At 39.7% G+C, this 19074-nt stretch overlaps 1 protein-coding gene, 1 long non-coding RNA gene and 1 other non-coding gene across 15 annotated transcripts in view; 1 reads left to right on the top strand and 2 right to left on the bottom strand.

Moving 5' to 3' along the window:
- LOC145536170 (uncharacterized) overlaps positions 1–9833 on the bottom strand; it is a 35750-nt gene extending 25917 nt beyond the window's left edge. Inside the window, exons 1-2 of the long non-coding RNA XR_014075681.1 lie at positions 9586–9833; positions 4241–4383 (exon numbers count right to left, since the gene is read on the bottom strand). This is a non-coding gene — a long non-coding RNA (uncharacterized LOC145536170). The remainder of the gene's footprint in view (positions 1–4240; positions 4384–9585) is intronic.
- Positions 9834–10976: 1143 nt separating this feature from the next.
- LOC145537334 (U6 spliceosomal RNA) lies at positions 10977–11083 on the bottom strand. Its single transcript, XR_014076354.1, has one exon. It is a non-coding gene; the product is annotated as a U6 spliceosomal RNA (small nuclear RNA).
- Positions 11084–16143: 5060 nt separating this feature from the next.
- Positions 16144–19074, top strand: part of ARHGEF6 (Rac/Cdc42 guanine nucleotide exchange factor 6) — a 112666-nt gene continuing 109735 nt past the window's right edge. For all 13 annotated transcript variants that reach the window (XM_081564915.1, XM_081564916.1, XM_081564920.1 and 10 more), the window contains exons 1-2: positions 16144–16341; positions 17558–17641. In XM_081564915.1, coding sequence (XP_081421041.1) covers positions 16177–16341; positions 17558–17641 — 249 coding nt within the window. In that variant the 5' untranslated portion in view covers positions 16144–16176. The remainder of the gene's footprint in view (positions 16342–17557; positions 17642–19074) is intronic.

Genomic DNA, 19074 nt, shown 5'->3' on the forward strand with positions numbered 1-19074 from the left:
TACCACTAGCACCACCTGGGAAGTTTATTTAAATATAAATCATAATTATAATTTCTATTTGTATTATTACTCTCTAACATATTGTTTGCAACACTGAAAAGGCAGATTTGTACTAGGCTGGATTGTTGTTGTTGAGTTGCTAAGTCGTGTCTGACTCTTTTCGACCCTATGGACTGTAGCCCACCAGACTCTTCTGCCCATGGGATTTTCCAGGCAAGAATACTGGAATGGGCTGCATTTCCTTCTCCAGGGGATCTTCTTGACCCAGGGATGGAACTCAGGTTTCCTGCATTGGCAGGTGGGTTCTTTACTGCTGAGCCACCAGGGAAGCCCACCAGTCTGAATAGTCAGGACCATGGAATGTGTAAATGTAATCTTATTTGGAAAGAGGATCTCTGCAGAGGTGATTAAGGGCCTTCCGGTTATTACAAATTTTCCAGGTGGTCACTACATGCCATCACAAGTGTGTTTATAAAGGAGAGGCAGGGACTTCCCTTGTTGTCCAGTGCTTAAGACTCTGTGCTTCAACTGTAGAGGGAGGGCACAAGTTCAATTCTTGGTTGGGGAACTAGGATGTTGTGCAGTGCGGCCAAAAAGAAGATAGAGGCACAGGTTTTAGTGATGTGGGTAGAAGGCAGGGAATGCTGGTAGGACCAGAGAATGGCTCCCCTAGAACGTCTAAAGAGAGCAGGGCCTTATTTGATTTCAGACTTCAGGCCTCCAGGACTATGGGAGAATAAATTTTTGTTGTTTTTCTTTTCACACTGCTTTATTTATTTATTTTTGGCTGTGCTGTGTCTTCAGTGCTGCACTTGAGCTTTCTCTAGTTGCAGAGAGTGCGAGTTACTCTTTAGATGCTGTGCATGGGCTTCTCTTGTTGCAGAGCACAGTCTCTAGGCGCATGGGCTTCAGTGGTTGCAGCACGCAGGCTCAGCAGTTGCGATTTTCTGGCTCTATGGTTCTTGGGCTTCAGTAATTGTGACACAGCGGTTCATTAGTTATGGCTTGTGAGCTCTAGAACTCAGGCTCAATACTTGTGGCACATGGGCTTAGCTGCTCCCCCCACCCCCACTGCATGTGAGATCTTCCTGGACCAGTGATCAGACCTGTGTTCCCTGCATTGACAGACAGATTCCCATCTACTTTGCCGCCAGGGAAGTCCAATTTTTGTTGTTTTAAGCCACCAAGTTCTGTGATAATTTGCTATAGCAGCTCTAGGAAACTAATACAGCCATGATATTCTTTAATTATTATAAACTTTTCTTTTAAATATGATACTGTATACAATATAGAAAAAAGTTTAGCTTGAAATTGATCACCATAAAAAAAAAAGAAATTGATCACCATAGATATACAGTTTAAATGAGTTGTCTTTTCCTGTTTTATGTTTTTACACTGAAGAGGTTGGTCTCAATTGTAATAGACCCTACAATTTGTTTAGTGTCGTTAATGTATTTGGCTTAAACATCATGGTTCACTTTTTGTCGAAAAATTTCTAAGTTCCTTCAATGCTTTCAAGGGCACCTGTAGGTGGATGACCAATAGTGATAACAGTGATATTTCAATTGTGATAATATGCCACAAACTGAATCTGTGATACTCTCCAAACTCATTTCTCCTCAAGGAACTGAGAAAGCAGGATATTGAATTAATCATATACATGGATATTGAAATCACCAGTTGAAAAAATATGAACATTTTGCTAATAATTAAAATATCTATGATTGTGAATGGCACTTACTTAGATATAAGGCTGTTGTGCAGTGGACAACCTGAACAAACCATATGTAGTGACCTTGATTTCAAGAAGGAGAGAGTAATCTGATGTTTCAAATGCCATTGAGAACTACTAATGTGTCTTTATAATTGACCACTGGATTTGATAACATGGAGATTGTTATGGGCTGAATTCTGTCCTCTCAAAATTCATATGCTGAAGTCCTAAACCCCAGTACCTTGAAATGTAATTATATTTGGAGATAAGGTCTTTAGAGAGGTGTTTTAAGTTAAACTGAGGTCTTTAGAGTGGGTCTTAATCCAGTATGACTGAAGTTCTTATGAGAAAAGAAGGCCACAGAGACACCAGACATGACATGTGTAAACAGCCAGGTGTCCACGTGAAGATACGGCAAGAAGGCCTCCATCTGCAAGCCGAAGAGAGAGGCTTCAGGAGAATCCAGACTGCTGAAGCTTTGATCTTAGACTTCTAACCTCCAGAATTGTGAGAAAATACATTTTCTGCTGTTTAAACTACCCAGTCTGTGGTATTTTGTTATGGCAGCCCCAGTGTTACTGAGTCCAAACTCATATTGCTTGCAGCACAACAGGCCAATCACTGGAGAAACAAGCTGTTGGGGCAAGGAGTGGTGGCTTTATTAGGAAAGCCAGCAGGCTGAGAAGATGGTGGACCAGTGTCCCAAAGAAACATCCTGCCCAGGTTTGGATGCTAGTTTCTTTTATTGTACCAAGAGGGGGAGGTGTGTGTGTGTGTGTGTGTGTGTGTGTGTGTGTGTGTGTGTGTGTGTGTGTGTGTTAGTCACTCAGTCGTCTCCAACTCTTTGTGGCCCCATGGACTGTTACCCACTAGGCTCTTCTGTCCATGGAATTCTCCAGGCAAGAATACTGGAGTGAGTAGCCATTTCCTTCTCCAGGGGATCTTCCTGACCCAGGGATTGAACCTGTGTCTCCTGCACTGCAGGCAGATTCTTTACCATCTGAGCCACCAGGGAAACCCCAAAAGACAATAAGTTGTTGCAAATATTTACTGGTTCTGGCAGACTCCAGAGGAGATGTGTTGATGTCTTCTTTCCTGCAGCCTTTCACAGGTGGGCCTGGTCAGAATGTTTCCTATGAGCTAACATATTTTAGCTTAACTTCATTGCTCAGGAGGCAGGGTCCTGGAAAATGGACCATTATGTCTACTTCAAGCTATATGATACTGTGAAAGTGCTGCATTCAATATGCCAGCAAATTTGGGAAACTCAGCAGTGGCCACAGGACTGGAAAATGTCAGTTTTCATTCCAATCCCAAAGAAAGGCAATGCCAAAGAATGCTCAAACTACTGCACAATTACACTCATCTCACACGCTAGTAAAGTAATGCTCAAAATTCTCTAAGCCAGGCTTCAACAATATGTGAACTGTGAACTTCCAGATGTTCAAGCTGGTTTTAGAAAAGGCAGAGGAACCAGAGATCAAATTGCCAACATCCACTGGATCATCCAGAGAAGGCACTGGCGACCCACTCCAGTACTCTTGCCTGGAAAATCCCATGGACAGAGGAGCCTGGTAGGCTGCAGTCCATGGGGTCGCTAAGAGTCAGACACAACTGAGCAACTTCACTTTCACTTTTCACTTTCATGCATTGGAGAAGGAAATGGCAACCCACTCCAGTGTTCTTGCCTGGAGAATCCCAGGGACAGAGGAGCCTGGTGGGCTGCCATCTATGGGGTCGCACAGAGTCGGACACAACTGAACAACTGAACTGAACTGAACTGAAGCTATAGGCAACATCTCTTTAGTGATTAACTTGTAGCAAAAGCAATAGAATATAAAGGTTAAAGGATCCAATATGGAGTAAGATTTGTTCTTCCTTATTATAGTAGCAGACTAAGATAATACTGTTTCAGGAAATAGGGGGGGTAATTGCAAGACCAAAGTCCTTGAGTGGGTGAGGTTGATCTTCGCTAGGAGCACCGACAGTTCATTGATTGTAACAGGAGGGAGGACAGAGCAGATGAGTACAGATGCAGATAGCTTGGTTGACTTGGAGAAGGGGAGATGACTGATTCAATTTTCTCAGTTAAATAAGCAAGATCATCATCTGGGAGTGAGGAGCATAGAGAGGAAGATGCAGATCTGATGAGAGAAGCCAATAATCTTCTGATAAAGTGGAAGAGTAAGTGGACTAGAGAAATACAGTAAGATGACTTGGTAATGCTAAAGGCCCAATCAAGGTGTGAGATACTAAAATGAATCCAGAGACTTCCCTCATGATTCTAAGGGAAGCATTGGCTACTACTCCAAGCTCCCAAGGCAGGTAGTCTGGGTTTGATTCCTGGTCAGGGAAATAGACCCCATATGCAGCAACTAAAAGATCCTGCATGCCATAACTGAGACGTGGAACAGCCAAATTAATACATATTTTTTTAAAAGTGTATATTGTACCTCTGGCATTGTGAGACCTGTGGGTGTCTGTCATTTCAAGAATGTTATATAAATGAAATCATACACTATGTACCTTTTGGGGATTGGTTTTTCTTTCATTCAGCATCATTCACTTGAGATCCATGTAGGCTGTTGTGTGTATCAATAGTTTGTTCCTTTTTATTGCTGAGTAGGATTCCATGATATGGATGGACCACAGTTCGTTTATCCATTTACCTGTTGAAGGAAGGACATTTGGTTTGTTTCCAGTTTGGGCTGCTGCAAATAAAGCTGTTGTGAATATTTATGTACAGATATTGATATTTTTATTTTTTCTGGAATAGATTCCCAGGAGTATAATTGCTAGGTTAGATGGCAAGTGCATGTTTAGTTTTTTAACAAACTACAAACAACTTTTTTTTTTCGATTTTTAAAAAAAATATTTAATTGGAGGATAATTGCTTTACAATGTCATATTGGTTTTTAACATACAACTTTTTTTTTCCACAAACTACTTTTCCATAGTGGCTGCAACATTATACATTCCCCCCAGTGATATAGGAGTGACCCAGTTTCTCTGCATCCTTAGCAGCATTTGGTGTTGTCACTGTTTTTTATTTTAGCTCTACTGATATGTGTGTAGTCAGATCTCACTGTGATTTTAATTTGCATTTCCCTAGTAGCTAATGATATTTAACATCTTTTTCATGTGTTTATTTGCCATCCACATGTCCTATTTCAAGAGCTGTTTATGTCTTTTGCCCATTTTCTATTGGATTGTTTATTTTTTAACATTGAGTTTGCTGCTGCTGCTGCTAAGTCGCTTCAGTCGTGTCTGACTCTGTGTGACCCCGTAGACGGCAGCCCATCAGGCTCCACCGTCCCTGGGATTCTCCAGGTAAGAACACTGGAGTGGATTGCCATTTCCTTCTCCAGTGCATGAAAGGGAAAAGTGAAAGTGAAGTCGCTCAGTCGTGTCCGACTCTTAGCGACCCCATGGACTGTAGCCTACCAGGCTCCTCCATCCATGGGCTTTTCCAGGCAAGAGTACTGGAGTGGGGTGCCATTGCCTTCTCCGAACATTGAGTTTAAAATGTATTAAAAGGTGTTTTAGACTTTTTAACATGTATTCTAGATAGTAGGTCTTTATCACATATATGGTTTGTAAGAGTTTCTCTCAGTCTGTAGCTTGTCTTTTCATCCTCTTCAAATGGGTTTTCAAAGGACAAAAGTTCTTAATTTTGATGAAGCTTAATTTCTTAACTTTTTTTTTGTTCTGTAGATTATGATTTTATAATCTTCCAAACTTGTCATTATTTTCCTAGGATAAGTTTCTAAAATGACCTTGAGGAAGAACTTTAGGCATGATATAAAAGATGTACATCATAAAGGGAAAAATTGTTATATTTTATTATGTACAAAATTTAAAATTTCTGTATAGTAATTGCTAAGAAATTAATAAAATGTAAAAAAGGCAAATACTAACCAGGAAACAATTTAAAAAATATATATCCAAAAGTTAGTATCCTTAATATCTAAAGAGCCATTATAAGTGAACAAGAACAAACTATATTAGGTCTCATTTGTTGTATGATGTAGAAGACATAATTAAAAGTAGACTGAGCCAGGGACTTCACTGGCAGTCCAGTGGTTAAGACTTTGCCTTCGGGACTTCCTGGTGGCGCAGTGGATTGGAATCCGCCTGTCAGTGCAGGCAACAAGGGTTCATTCCCTGGTCTGGGAAGATTCCATGGCCTTGGAGCAACTGAGCCCCCGCACCACAACTACTGAGCCCGCATGCTCTGGAGCCGGTGCTCCACAAGGAGAAGCCACTGCAATGAGAAGCCCATGCACCATAACGAAGAATAGCCTTCGCTGACCGCAACTAGAGAAAGCCCACGCAAAAGCTACGAAGACCCAGCACAGCCAAAAAACCCCCAACAACTTTGTCTTCCAATACAGGGGGTGCAGGCCAATCCCTGGTCAGGGAGCTAAGATCTCATGTGCCTTGTGGCCAAAAAACCAAAGCATAAACAGAGGCAATATTGTAACAAATTCAATAAAGACTTTAAAAATGGTGCACACCAAAAAAAAAAAAAAAATGTAGGCTAAGCCAACCTCTGATTCTACCCATGAAGGATTATGTGGTATGGACTTGTCCTCCCAATATAAACAACTTGAAAACCAGTCAGAATATATGAAACAACTCTTTGCAGAAACTGAGACAACCAGCAGTACAGGACTTTGATCCCCAAGAGAAGGGAAACAAATGGGGAAGAACCCTATGGTCACTCAGAGATTTTTGCCTAGAGGCAAATTCAGTTCTATGACACAAGGAGGGGCAAATTGATTGGATGCTGTGTTGAAAAAAAATCTCTGAAAGACATTTTAGGGACAAATGGGGAAGTCTTAATATGAACTGAAAATTGGATGGCATTAGTGAATTTTGGTTATGTTGAAAATATCCTTAATTTGAGGAGAGGCATGCTGAAATATTTAGGGTGAAGTGATAGGATGTCTGCAACTTATTTAATCATTTATTTACAAAAATATAGCCACTGTACCTATTTAGGCAAGTGAAATATGGCAGAATGTTTCCAGTGATTAAATCTAGATGGTAGGGACAAAGGAGATCATCATATTCCCTCAGTCTTTCAGTAAGTTATACATTTTCCTTATTAAACTGTGTGTGGGGAGGGAGGAGTTCCAGTTTTAGTCCCGCATCCTGACTTTTTGGTTGGAATGCAGACATCATGACTAGTGTCCAAGCAGTCTGTTTAATTATTATTATTATTATTTTTGCTCATCACAATTGCCTTTTTATTTTATTATTATTATTTTTGGCTGCACCTCACAGCTTGTGGGATCTTAGTTCCCAGACCAGGGATTGAACCCAGGCCCTCAGCAGTGAGAGTACAGAGTCCTACTACTGGCCCACCAGGGAAGTCCCACAATGGCCTTTTAAAAAATAGCAATTTTGTTGAGACATGATTAACATAGTATATAACTTACCTATTTAAACTGTACAATTCAATGGCTTTTAGTATATTTACAGAGTTGGGCAACCATCACCAAATCAATTTTAGAATATTTTCTTCACTTCCCCCTCCCCGCCTGGAAGTCCCACTCATATCCATTGGCAGTCAATCCTTATTTCCCCTCGACTCTCACCTCAGTCCTAGGCAACTGCTGTTCTACTTTCTATCTCTGTGGATTTGCCTATCCTGAGCATTTCATATAACTGATCATACGATATATGATCTTTGTGACTGGCTTCTTTCACTTAGCATAATGTTTTCAAGGTTCATCCATGTGTAGGATGTGTCTGTACTTCATTTCTTTTTATAAAATGAATAATATTCACTTGTAACATTTTATTTATCCATTCATCGGGTGATAGATATTTGAGTTTTCACTTTTTGGCTATTATGAATAATATTATGAATTTCACTGCTATGAATCTTTGTGTACAAGATCTTATGTGGACATGTTTTCATTTCTCTTGGAGTGGAATTAGCACATATGATAACTATATTAACATTTTGAGTCAATGCAAAACTGTTTTCCACTGCAGCTGTACCATTTGACATTTCCACCAGCAATGTATGAGGGCTCTAATTTCGCAACAGCCACGCCAACACTTGTTATTGTCTGTGTTTTTTTTTTTTTATCATAGCCATCCTAATAGGTGTGAACTGGAATCTCATTGTGGTTTTGATTTGCATTTCCCTGAAGGCTAATGATTTTGAGCATCCTTTCTTGTGCTTATTAGCTATTTGTATATCTTTGGAGAAATGTCTCTTCAGACAATTTACCCATTTTTAGCTATTTGTCTCTTTGTTGTTGTAAGAGTTTTTTTTTTTTTTTTTTATTCTGGATACAAGTCCCTAATCAGAAATATGATTTGAAAATATTTTCTCCCATTATGTGAGTTGTCTTTTCACTTCCTTGATGGTGTCCTTTGAAGGACAAAATTTTTAGTTTTGAGAAAGACCAGTTTATCTACTCTTTTCTTTTGTGGCTTGTGGCCTTGGTGTGATATCTAAGAAACCATTGTGGGGACTTCCCTGGTGGTCCACTGATTAAGACTCTGTGCTTTCACTGCTGGGGGCGTGGGTTTGACCCCTGGTCCGGGAACTAAGATCCCACACGTTGTGCAGCCACAACAATAACAACAAACCCACTGCTTAATCCAAATTCACACAAAGAATCATTTTGAACTATGAGGTGGGAAGCTAAAAATGGCAAAGTAACTGAAAAGTAGCATCCTGGATCTCTGATGACTAGGAAGCTGCATGCTAGCCTTGGACTGCCAAATTTGGCATTTGTTTTACATGAGAGTGAGATAAAGTATCTTATTTACAAAATTGAGGACCTCTGTTTCCTAAAATGTGCTACAGAATGAATTATTTGCAAACAAATAACTGACATTGATTTAGTATCCACAAGGTGTGACAAACTTGTTTTTTTGGTTGCACCCTTCAGCTTATGGATCTTAGGTCTCCGACCTGGGAACAAACACAGATACCCCCTACCCGCCCCTCTTCCCATTGCACAGTGGAAGCATGGAGTCCTAACCACTGGACTGCTAGAGAATTCCCAGTATGATGAACTTTTATGAATCAATAACAAAAAGACAAACAACCTAGTAAAAAATGGGCAATAGAAATGAACAAAGATTTTACAGAAGAGGAAATATGTATGGCCAATCAATGTATAAAAAATTCTTGGGACTTCCTTGGTGGTCCAGTGGTTAGGACTCTGTGCTTTCACTGCAGGGGTCCTGGGTTCCATCCCTGCTTGGGAAACTAAGATCCCCCAAGCTGTGTGGTGCAGCCAAAAAAAAAAAAAAAGGCTCAACCTTATTAGTAATCATATAAGAGTAAATTTCACACCCACAAAAATTAAAAAAAAAAATTGAAAGTCTGTAATATGGAGTGTTAGCTATGATATGGAGTGACGGGAAATCATACCTTGCTTGTGAGAATGTAAATTTGTATAATCATCTTAGAAAACCATGCTTTGAGGATCGCTATGTGGCTAAGGACTAATTGCAGTGGGAGTAACTGAATAAACAAGCTGAAAAGACAGTTGGTTGTGGTTAGGAAATGTAGCGCTTGAATTCATGATGCAGGAGGCAGAGAAGTTTGTTCGATGACCAAGTACAAGGTGTGACCTTGCAAGTGGTTAGCTAAAGTGGAGGTGAGTTCACTGAAGATGATGAAGCATGTTAGTCTGGGTCCACCTGGGACAGAGAAAGCACAGGGGGATTTTAACAGGAAAAGTTTAACATAAAGAATTACTAACGATAACAGGGGATTGGAGTAATAAGAGATTGGCTAGTAAGAAGTCAAGGGAACTTTAAAAGAATATAGGAAGAGCAGGTATAATATACAATGGCAGACAATATAAAAACAATATATAATAGTCACTACTCACGGAGCTGTGATAACCTCTCTTTCCCTGTATAGCTGAGATCCAGGCCTTGTTAGAGAAGTTGCCTGTAGTGTGCTGAGTCAGAGGAACTTGCTGGACATCCACCCTCTGGAACTGGCTGAAAATGTGCTTCTCTAGGATGTTTCCCATTCATAGGGGAGGTATCTCACCAGAAACACTTTGCTACAGAACCACCCAAGGGTGGTGCCAGGGGAAACTGCCACCCGCTGTGCATTGAGAAGCCAGTGCACAGAAGGGGGTTGCTAGGAAAGTGGAGGGTGGGGTGTTAGTGGGGGTGGGGTGGGCAGGGGGGTGGTCTCACCAGGAGGAAGCACACAGGAAACAGGAAGTAGAGCCCCTTCTTCCTGCCAGGTCTTTCAACCACCATCTACTAGATAAAATATATCACACCTGCTGGCAAAGGATCACAGCCTGAAAGGGCCCAGATCCATTTTCACAACAAAAAGAGGGACTGAGAGGTACTATATCAATTACAGGTATAGGAGGTCAAGAAACTGAGTGATCATGCAGTTGGACTGTTGTTCTTGTGAATACTGAAATTATCACCAGTGTTTGCAGAAATTTTGGTGGAGCATAAGGTTATAAAACAACTTGTTTCTTCAAGTGTGACCTTGGTCCACTGCCTCAGAATCAAGGGGATACTTTAATAATACAGATTCCTTTGTCCCACAGCAGATCCTCTAAACTGGGGTATTAGGGAATTGAGCCCCCAAATCTTTTTAACAAGTGCCCTAGATTTAAAATTTTAAAAATCAATTATGATTATTCCAAACACAGAAAAGTAAAGAAAGTGACATAATGGGTTTCAATGTACCCAGAAACCAGTTTTAACAAACGTTAACACTTGCCTTATTTGCTGTAGGTCTTTTTATTTTTAATATAATATTACCAATTTACCAACTGGCACAAGTCCCACTCTCATGCCTTTCTCCTCCCTCCATCACAAGAGGTGATTATTTTTGTACGTTGTCATTTGTAAATCACTGCTTTAGGTGATGGAGAGCCTTTGAGAGTTTTTGAGCAGGAATATTAAACTATTACAGAGGTGTTTTTGGAAAATCAACCAAACTGTGCTCTGCAAGGGAATTCATTAAGATGAGAGGATGAAGGGGAAAAGCCAGTGATGAGGCAGTTTCAGTGGCCCAAGGTGTGTGGTATTGAGGATATGAAGTAGAACCAGAAAACTTTGCTCTTTGTATGGCAAAAGCCATCATAATATTGTAAAATAACTATCCTCCGGTCAAAAGAAATTAATTAATTGAAAAAATAAAGAGCACTATACTAAAAAAATTTTGTGGAGGGCATTTAATTAATTAATTAATTAATTATTTTAATTAGTTTATTTATCTAGTTTTTTAACTTTACAATATTGTAAAAATATGGAATGCTTCACAAATTTGCATGTCATCCTTGCACAGGGGCCATGCTAATCTTCTCTGTATCGTTCCAATTTTAGTATATGTGCTGCCGAAGCAGGCACTAATTAATAAATTTAAAATTAATTTTTGTAGGAGGATAGTTGTCTTATCTTTTTTAAAAATTTGATTTGCTCATAATTTATGTTCTACTTTATTTTAGGTGAAATCTATATGTAATTTCAACTTGAAAAAATCGACTTCAGTGCTCCCATTTCATTTAGTTTATGTTTTCCAATTTCTTTGTCTCTTTCTTTTTTTTTTGATGTTCTTTCTCAAGCCTTTATCTATCAAGCATAGTAGAAAAGCTTTTGTATACATACATATAATATATGTATAAAATATATATTTTAGAAAACTTATGAATTTTTGCCTAGCTAAAAAGTTTATGACAGTTTGATTCCACTTGTTTGACTTAGTATGAACAGAATGTTACATTTTTAACTCATATTCACTCAAAATTTTGGTGTATTTCCAGTATTACTGCTAAAAGTCTAGAAAGTTTATTATCTTAGTGATCTTAAAAAAAATGAATAAGGCTTGAAACTTCTAATCCAATTCTGAGAATATAAAGAAATGCCACGTTGTAAAAAAAAAAAAAAAACTCAGAAAATTAACATGTGGTACAATATTATTAACTAAAGTACAGCTTTGGTTCAAATTGCAAAAAAAAAAATTGGGGGCATTAGAATAATTAATTAATTTAAAATTAATTTTATTGGCATGTAGTCGCTTTATCTTTTTAAAAAATTTGCTCATAATTTATGTTCCATTTTATCTTAGGAAATCTACATATAATTTTAACTTGAAAAAATCTGCAAAAAATATAGTTTGCAAAATACAGCACATACTGGCCACCTTTTAACAAATCTGAGAAATATTACTTGAATACAATACCAAGATTATAGAAATTCAAAGTTACAATCCTGTTCAGAAAACTCAGATTTAAAACATCTTTTCAGAAAGTTCAATGTCTGTCTTTTAAGGTTATTATGAAATCGATTTCATATTTGGTGTCATGTTGTGTGCTTAGTCAATAAAGCAGAAATATATCTTTGCTTCATTGACTGTGCCAAAGCCTTTGACTGTGTGGATCACAATAAACTGTGGAAAATTCTGAAAGAGATGGGAATACCAGACCACCTGATCTGCCTCTTGAGAAACCTGTATGCAGGTCAGGAAGCAACAGTTAGAACTGGACATGGAACAACAGACTGGTTCCAAAAAGGAAAAGGAGTACGTCAAGGCTGTATATTGTCACCCTGCTTATTTAACTTATATGTAGAGTACATCATGAGAAATGCTGGGCTGCAAGAAGCACAAGCTGGAATCAAGATTGCCGGGAGAAATACCAATAACCTCAGATATGCAGATGACACCACCCTTATGGCAGAAAGTGAAGAACTAAAGAACCTCTTGATGAAAGTGAAAGTGGAGAGTGAAAAAGTTGGCTTAAAGCTCAACATTCAGAAAACTAAGATCATGGCATCCGGTCCTATCACTTCATGGGAAATAGATGGGGAAACAGTGGAAACAGTGGCTGACTTTATTTTTTGGGCTCCAAAATCACTGCAGATGGTAACTGAAGCCATGAAATAAAAAGACACTTACTCCTGGGAAGAAAAGTTATGACCAACCTAGATAGCATATTGAAAAGCAGAGACATTACTTTGCCAACAAAGGTCCATCTAGTCAAGGCTATGGTTTTTCCAGTAGTCATGTATGGATATGAGAGTTGGATTATAAAGAAAGCTGAGTGCTGAAGAATTGATGTTTTTGAACTTTGGTGTTGGAGAAGACTCTTGAGAGTCCCTTGGCATGCAAGGAGATCCAACCAGTCCATCCTAAAGGAAATCAGTCCCAAATATTCATTGGAAGGACTGATGTTGAAGATGAAGCTCCAATACTTTGGCCACCTGATACGAGGAGCTGACTCATTTGAAAAGACCCTGATGCTGGGAAAGATTGAATGCGAGAGGAGAAGGGGACAACAGAGGATGAGATGGTTGGATGGCATCACCGACTCAATGGACACGAGTTTGAGTAAACTCCGGGAGTTGGTGATGGACAGGGAGGCCTAGTGTGCTGCAGTCCATAAGGTCACAAAGAGTTGGACATGACTGAGCGACTGAACTGGACTCTGTGCTTAGATAAAACGATCGCTAGATTTCTGTATAGCAGAAGGAGAGCAGATAATGTTGTTCATCAAAATGGATAGACTCTAATATTCATATGCTGGAAGAGAAATCTTAGGCTTCTGCTTGAATTAAATGAGTCAGTGAGGTAATTTCATGCAAGTTCTGCATACATTTATCCACCTTTACTCCTGCCATTCTCTTCTTGCAATCTTGACAAGGTAATTTTTGCATAGAGTTTTTATTTTTTCATACTCTTACGTAAAGCCTGCGCTTTGTGCCACTGTGATCTCCTGTCTTTCAACCCTCCCCTCTGTTCCCCCAGGTCATCAACTTCTTTTCATTGACCTGGGTTCCATGGTTAGTCATTTCACCTGTATGGTTGCTACGGTCCTGGAATGCCTTGCTTTCTTTGCCCATACCAACCCTAACTTCCAATCTTTATACTAGTAGGAGTGTTTCTTCTGCTTTGAGATGGCCTTGCCTTTCTGATTTTACTGTATAGCTTACAGTCATTTGCGATAGCCAATGTCTAAAATAAGGCAGATTTTCACCCCAATAACCCCAGTGGGCACAAGCCTATTTTGAACAGGGCTAGGTTCCTGAAATTACCTAGGCTTTATTCTTCAACAAAAAATGTAAGTGATACATCAATAATACTGCCGGATTTGTTTGTCTGTAGAATACAATTTTGATGAGCAGTTGTGAGAAAACTGGTCAAATGACATATCAAAGTATGTTTAAGCAGGTTATAATTAAGAATTTCACTGATCAACACATGGATTTTGGTTTTATTTCCATTACATAGATTTGGTCATGGATCAAAAGTGAATGAAAACTTTTGATTAACTATACTTATTTTGCTCATAAATATAATTATATCAAACTGAATATCTGGAGGTCAAATCTTTCTTATAGAACTATTGATAGATACAACAATATGAATGAATCTCAAAGTGATGATATTAATTGCAAGAAACTAGACAACAGAAAGTTCCATACTGTATGATTCCATTTATATAAGATTCTAGAAAATGCAAACTAATCTATAGGATTGAAAAAGGATTGTTTGTTGTCTGGGATTTTAAGGGAAGGAAGGGAAGATGGGGTTAAAAGGGCACAATAACACTTTTTGAGGATGACTGAAAAAAATTTTGAATTGTGTGTGTATGTGTGTATGATTGTATCATGGGATGTATACATATGTCAAAATCCATTAAATCATACATCTTAACTATATGCGATTCATTATGTCAATTATACCTCAGTGAAAGTACAAAAATCATTAGCATGGAAAACATGTTGGTTTTAAGTCATTAAAATGTCTGCTGTGTACCAGGCACTCTGCTGGGGACAGTGTTCATCAAGGCAGACAAGACCCCTCCCCTAGGGGAGGCTGCATTCTGGTGGAGGAGACAGATCAATAAATGACAATAGTCAAGTCTGGATAACTGTTATGACAAGGTAAAAAGGGGAAGCTTTGAAAGAATGTAGCCAGATTTTTTAAAAAAAATTTTATTTGGCTGCACCTGGTATTAGTTGCGGTATGTGGGATCTTCACTGTGGCATGTGGGATCTAGTTCTCTGACCAGGGATGGAACCTGAGCCCCCTGCATAGGGAGTGCGGAGTCTTAGCCCCTGTACAACCAGGGAAGTTCCCCAAACATGTAGCAGGATTATCTAAGCTGATTATTTGGTAGTAGATGCCTGTCACTGTGTTGAAAAGATTCTGAAAGTTAGCAGGATCCCATGCATTAGGAGAGGGTAGTGATGGTGAGTACCATGCATTTGCCCAGATTAGGCTATACTGTTGGCCTTATCATTTCCTAATCATGTGGCTATTATAACTGGTTATGAAGATGTTTTAAGAATAGTGTAGATCTCTTGTTATAGACCAGTTTTTTTCCAGAGCAATATTTTTAAGGCAAAGTGTTTCTTGTTGGGGAAACATCAACCTTCAGACTGTAGTGTAGACAGAGGACAAGTGTTCTTTTGTTCTAGAAAATTCTGTTTCCAAGTGCTTTTCACTCGCCGATATGACTGTGTCTGAGCCTTTGCTAAGGGCATTGCAGCTGGATTGTGTAGTGGAACCAGGTCCAGAAAAAGAATCGCTCAAGAATGCAAGTAAACAGGATGTCAGATGTTATCCTTAGTCTATTTCCCTAAACATAGCTTTTTGGCTGCAAAGTAAAATGCCATTCTTCTAGTTTGTGCTTACACAGAGTGATGGCTGACAGCAGGCACAGTCTTCATCTGCTTGGCATGTTGTCACCATGCAATTCAACGTGTTTTGCAAAGGAATGATCATGACACATTATCTCGGTGAGACAGTATGAGGACATCCGGCCATTTCTTGGAAGAATTTTCCCAGCTTACCTTCTCTGAGCCCTGTTGTGCCAGCACAGCTCCCCACGAGGCTCAGATCTGTCTGACCTAAGAGCCAGTTGGCATCTTCCTCTTGACAGAAGCCAGATTTTCACTGGGGCTAGACTATTTATTGACAGCATTTTCCCAGACTGGCCCATGAGTATCTCATTTCCAAGGTCCCCTGAAGTGCTGGCTTGCCTCTGTTTTCCCAGAGCGCTTGCTTCCTTCTCTTTCCTCCCTCCCCAGCATCCTGCTCACTTCCTTCCCTTACAGCTTCTTGCACCGTTGGTTTTTTTTTTTTGGGGGGGGGAAGGGGTGTGAGTGTGTGTATGTATTTCTTCTTCTTTTTTTTTAAATCCTAGTGAATTTGTTTTGCAGCTTTTGAAAAAGAAACCCAGTGTTATCCAGGATTTCCCCTCTCCGCCCCCCCGCCATTCATTCTATTTCTACTTCTTTGAGTGTGAGCTCTGTGGTTTTCAAATCCCAGAATTGGAGTGGCTTCCACCGTTGTCCAAGGAACGTTATTTTAGAGCTTTGCTCTGCAAGCACGAGAAGAGAACTCATAAAAAGGAAGACAACAGCAGATGCAATCGCGGATGTGGCTTAGTCCTTGCAGCTGCCCCAGAGAGGTGCTAGGGAGCGTTCAGTCTGCAGTAATGAATCCAGAAGAGCGCATCGTGACCTGGCTCATATCCTTGGGAGTATTAGATTCCCCCAAAAAGACCATCTGTGATCCGGAGGAGTTCTTGAAGTCCTCGTTGAAAAATGGGGTAGTGCTGTGCAAACTGATCAACAGACTAAGGCCTGGCTCTGTAGAAAAGGTAAGGGAAATTTGCAGTATCTTTGGGGTTGCTCAGCACCAGAGAGCAGCGGTAATGTCACTCTGGAGATTTTCGATTGCCTGGGTCACGGGACACTCCTGCTTTTATCTCTTTCTGAGACTTAACCATTCTTTCTTACTGTTTTCGTAGTTGGAAAAAATAAAGGTTATCCTTTAGTGATTGGCCACTGGAGGTTAGTCCAGTAAAAACCTGTGACACCACTGGTTCCAGGGGACAAGGAGAACACCCCTGTCACGAGCTGGCTCTGTCATAGAGACGCATGTTGTACCTCCCTGTGTACCGAGGACATGTTTTGAACCTGGGGTTCATGTGAGTCCGTGGAGTCAAGGGATGATTTGTAACAGAGATTCAGGGTGCTTACTGATGGTTATGACTAAATTTAGTGTGGATTTTCTTCTCAAAGAAATAAAGTATCCATTGAAAGAGAGGCTGTGTAGCAATCAGGAGAAAGAATCCAAAATGTCACAACGGGTTTGTTAAAACAATAGAAACCAAATATATGTTTTGAATGCAACACGTGTTCAAAGTGAAACTAACCTTACTCATTTTTAAAAATCCAAAATTGTGCATCTTGGAAGCCCCTGATCACCAGTATGAATAATTTTAAAAATGGGCATCTTAAGTAAGTTTAAAAGTGGAGCCATAAATGATTTTCTTAAGGTCAGCAGAGGGAATGAGACACTGAGTACAGGTCATTTCCCTCCTTGAGGCAGTTGGTGTTTTTATTGAACGTACCGATTTACTTTTAATTTCTCAAACTTGGAAAACAGCGATAAAATAGTGGGGGAAATGTTGAGAAATGTGATCAAATGTAAAGAACAGCGAAGCGGAAAATACAATTCTTAATACATAATCATGAGGAAGACGGAGGGAAATGATAGGTTGAAAGCAGGAACCACGATGAAAACAACTTGCAGGGTCTCTCTAATTTGCTATCAGCAGGCTTTGGTAGAAAGCATGAGAAAGTTTATCAGTAGAGATGGCTTGGGGCTAAGGATTTGGTGACATTTGAAACAAGACCAACCGTTTAGATTTTTGCATCACTTCCTTCAGTGGTTAATTTCTCTTCCTGGATTGACAGCGATGTTTGCCCCACCTTGAAAAGCCTGCTTTATCTAGTTCTCAGCGAATGATGCAATGATGTGTCCCGCTTGGGATGACAGTCTCCAAATGACATTTGACTGTGTTTCCCTAGTACTGTCTGGAGCCCCAAACTGAAGCTGACTGCACCAACAACATCAATGACTTCCTGAAAGGATGCGCAGCCCTTCAAGTGGAGGTAAGCCCACCCAGGTTGCCTTCCTTGTGGTCACTTTTCACTCTGCTAATGAAGATGGTGTTGTGGTAAAAGGCTTATTTTCACTGATAAACAGAGGAAGCATTTTTCTGGAAACAATGGTTAAGATCGATGGTCCCCAGTCGTGGTTTGCTAGTTTGTTTGGTTGGTTTTTTTTTTTTCCAGAAACCAATTCCAAAGCAAAACAAAATCAAAATTCAAAATATGGTAACTTTTATCCTACTGTATAGCACAGAGAACCATATTCAATATCCTATGATAAACCATAATGGAAAAGAATATTAAGAAAAAGAACGTCTGTATATGTGTAACTGAATCATTTGGCTGTACAGCAGAAATTTACACAATATTGTAAATCAACTATAATTCAATTAAAAAAAAACCAAAATATGGTACCACTTAAAAACAGCTCCCCAAATTTATTGTATGACTCAGGGAACTCAAACCAGGGCTCTGTGACAACTTAGAGGGCTGGGATGGGGTGGGACGTCGAAGGGTGGTGGACATATATATACCTATGGCTGATTCATGTTGAAGTATGGCAGAAACCAACACAATATTATAAAGCAATTATCCTCCAATTAAAAATAAATTAAAAAACAAAACAGCTCCCAAGCCCTGAAAGCAGGCTTCTGGTGCCAGATGTTGTATGGTGTGTGTTTCCCTACTAAGTGGAGCCCAAAGTGGGCCACTGGATGCTGCAGAGGTTACTGTAATCCTTTTGAGTTGGGAAGGGTGGAAAGATTATAACCACTTTTCTCCATTAACACTTTAGAACAGAGGCCATGAAAGTACTTGGCCCCGAGGTAGAAATTGTATATTAAGTTACACTGTATTCTTTTATGTTATATGGATCCTTGCAGTAAGTATAGGGGGTATTGCTGAAAAGGAGGTGACACTTTTGCTGGTATGTCACATTATTTAATGTCTCTGTGCCTTAGTGTTTTAATATGTAAAATGGATACAATAATAACTACCTCATGGGGCTGTTTTAAGGAATGAGATACTGCATAATAATTTAGAGCTAAGAGCTCCAAATTCCAAAGATCTATGAAGTAATGCAGGTAGAGTACTCAGCACAGGACCTGGGGTGTAAGAAGTATAGACATGCATTAGTAGTATCACTTGTGGAGAAGTATCAAACCAGAAGCAGTACTGGTTTGAGCCTGGACTCTTCCCTACTGGCTCAGACAGTAAAGAATCTGCCTGTAATGCAGGAGACTCGACTTCAATCCCTGGGTTGGGAAGATCCCCTGGAGAAGGGGATGGCAACCCACTCCAGTATTCTTGCCTGGAGAATCCCATGGACAGAGGAGCCTGGTGGGCTACAGCCTGTGGGCTTGCAAAGAATTGGATACGACTGAGCAACTAACACTTTCACACACTTTCTGATATTAGACTACTTGGGTTCAAAT

Source organism: Giraffa tippelskirchi, chromosome X (assembly GCF_054371585.1).
Source record: "Giraffa tippelskirchi isolate mGirTip1 chromosome X, T2T-mGirTip1v1.2.pri, whole genome shotgun sequence".
NCBI lineage: Eukaryota > Metazoa > Chordata > Mammalia > Artiodactyla > Giraffidae > Giraffa > Giraffa tippelskirchi.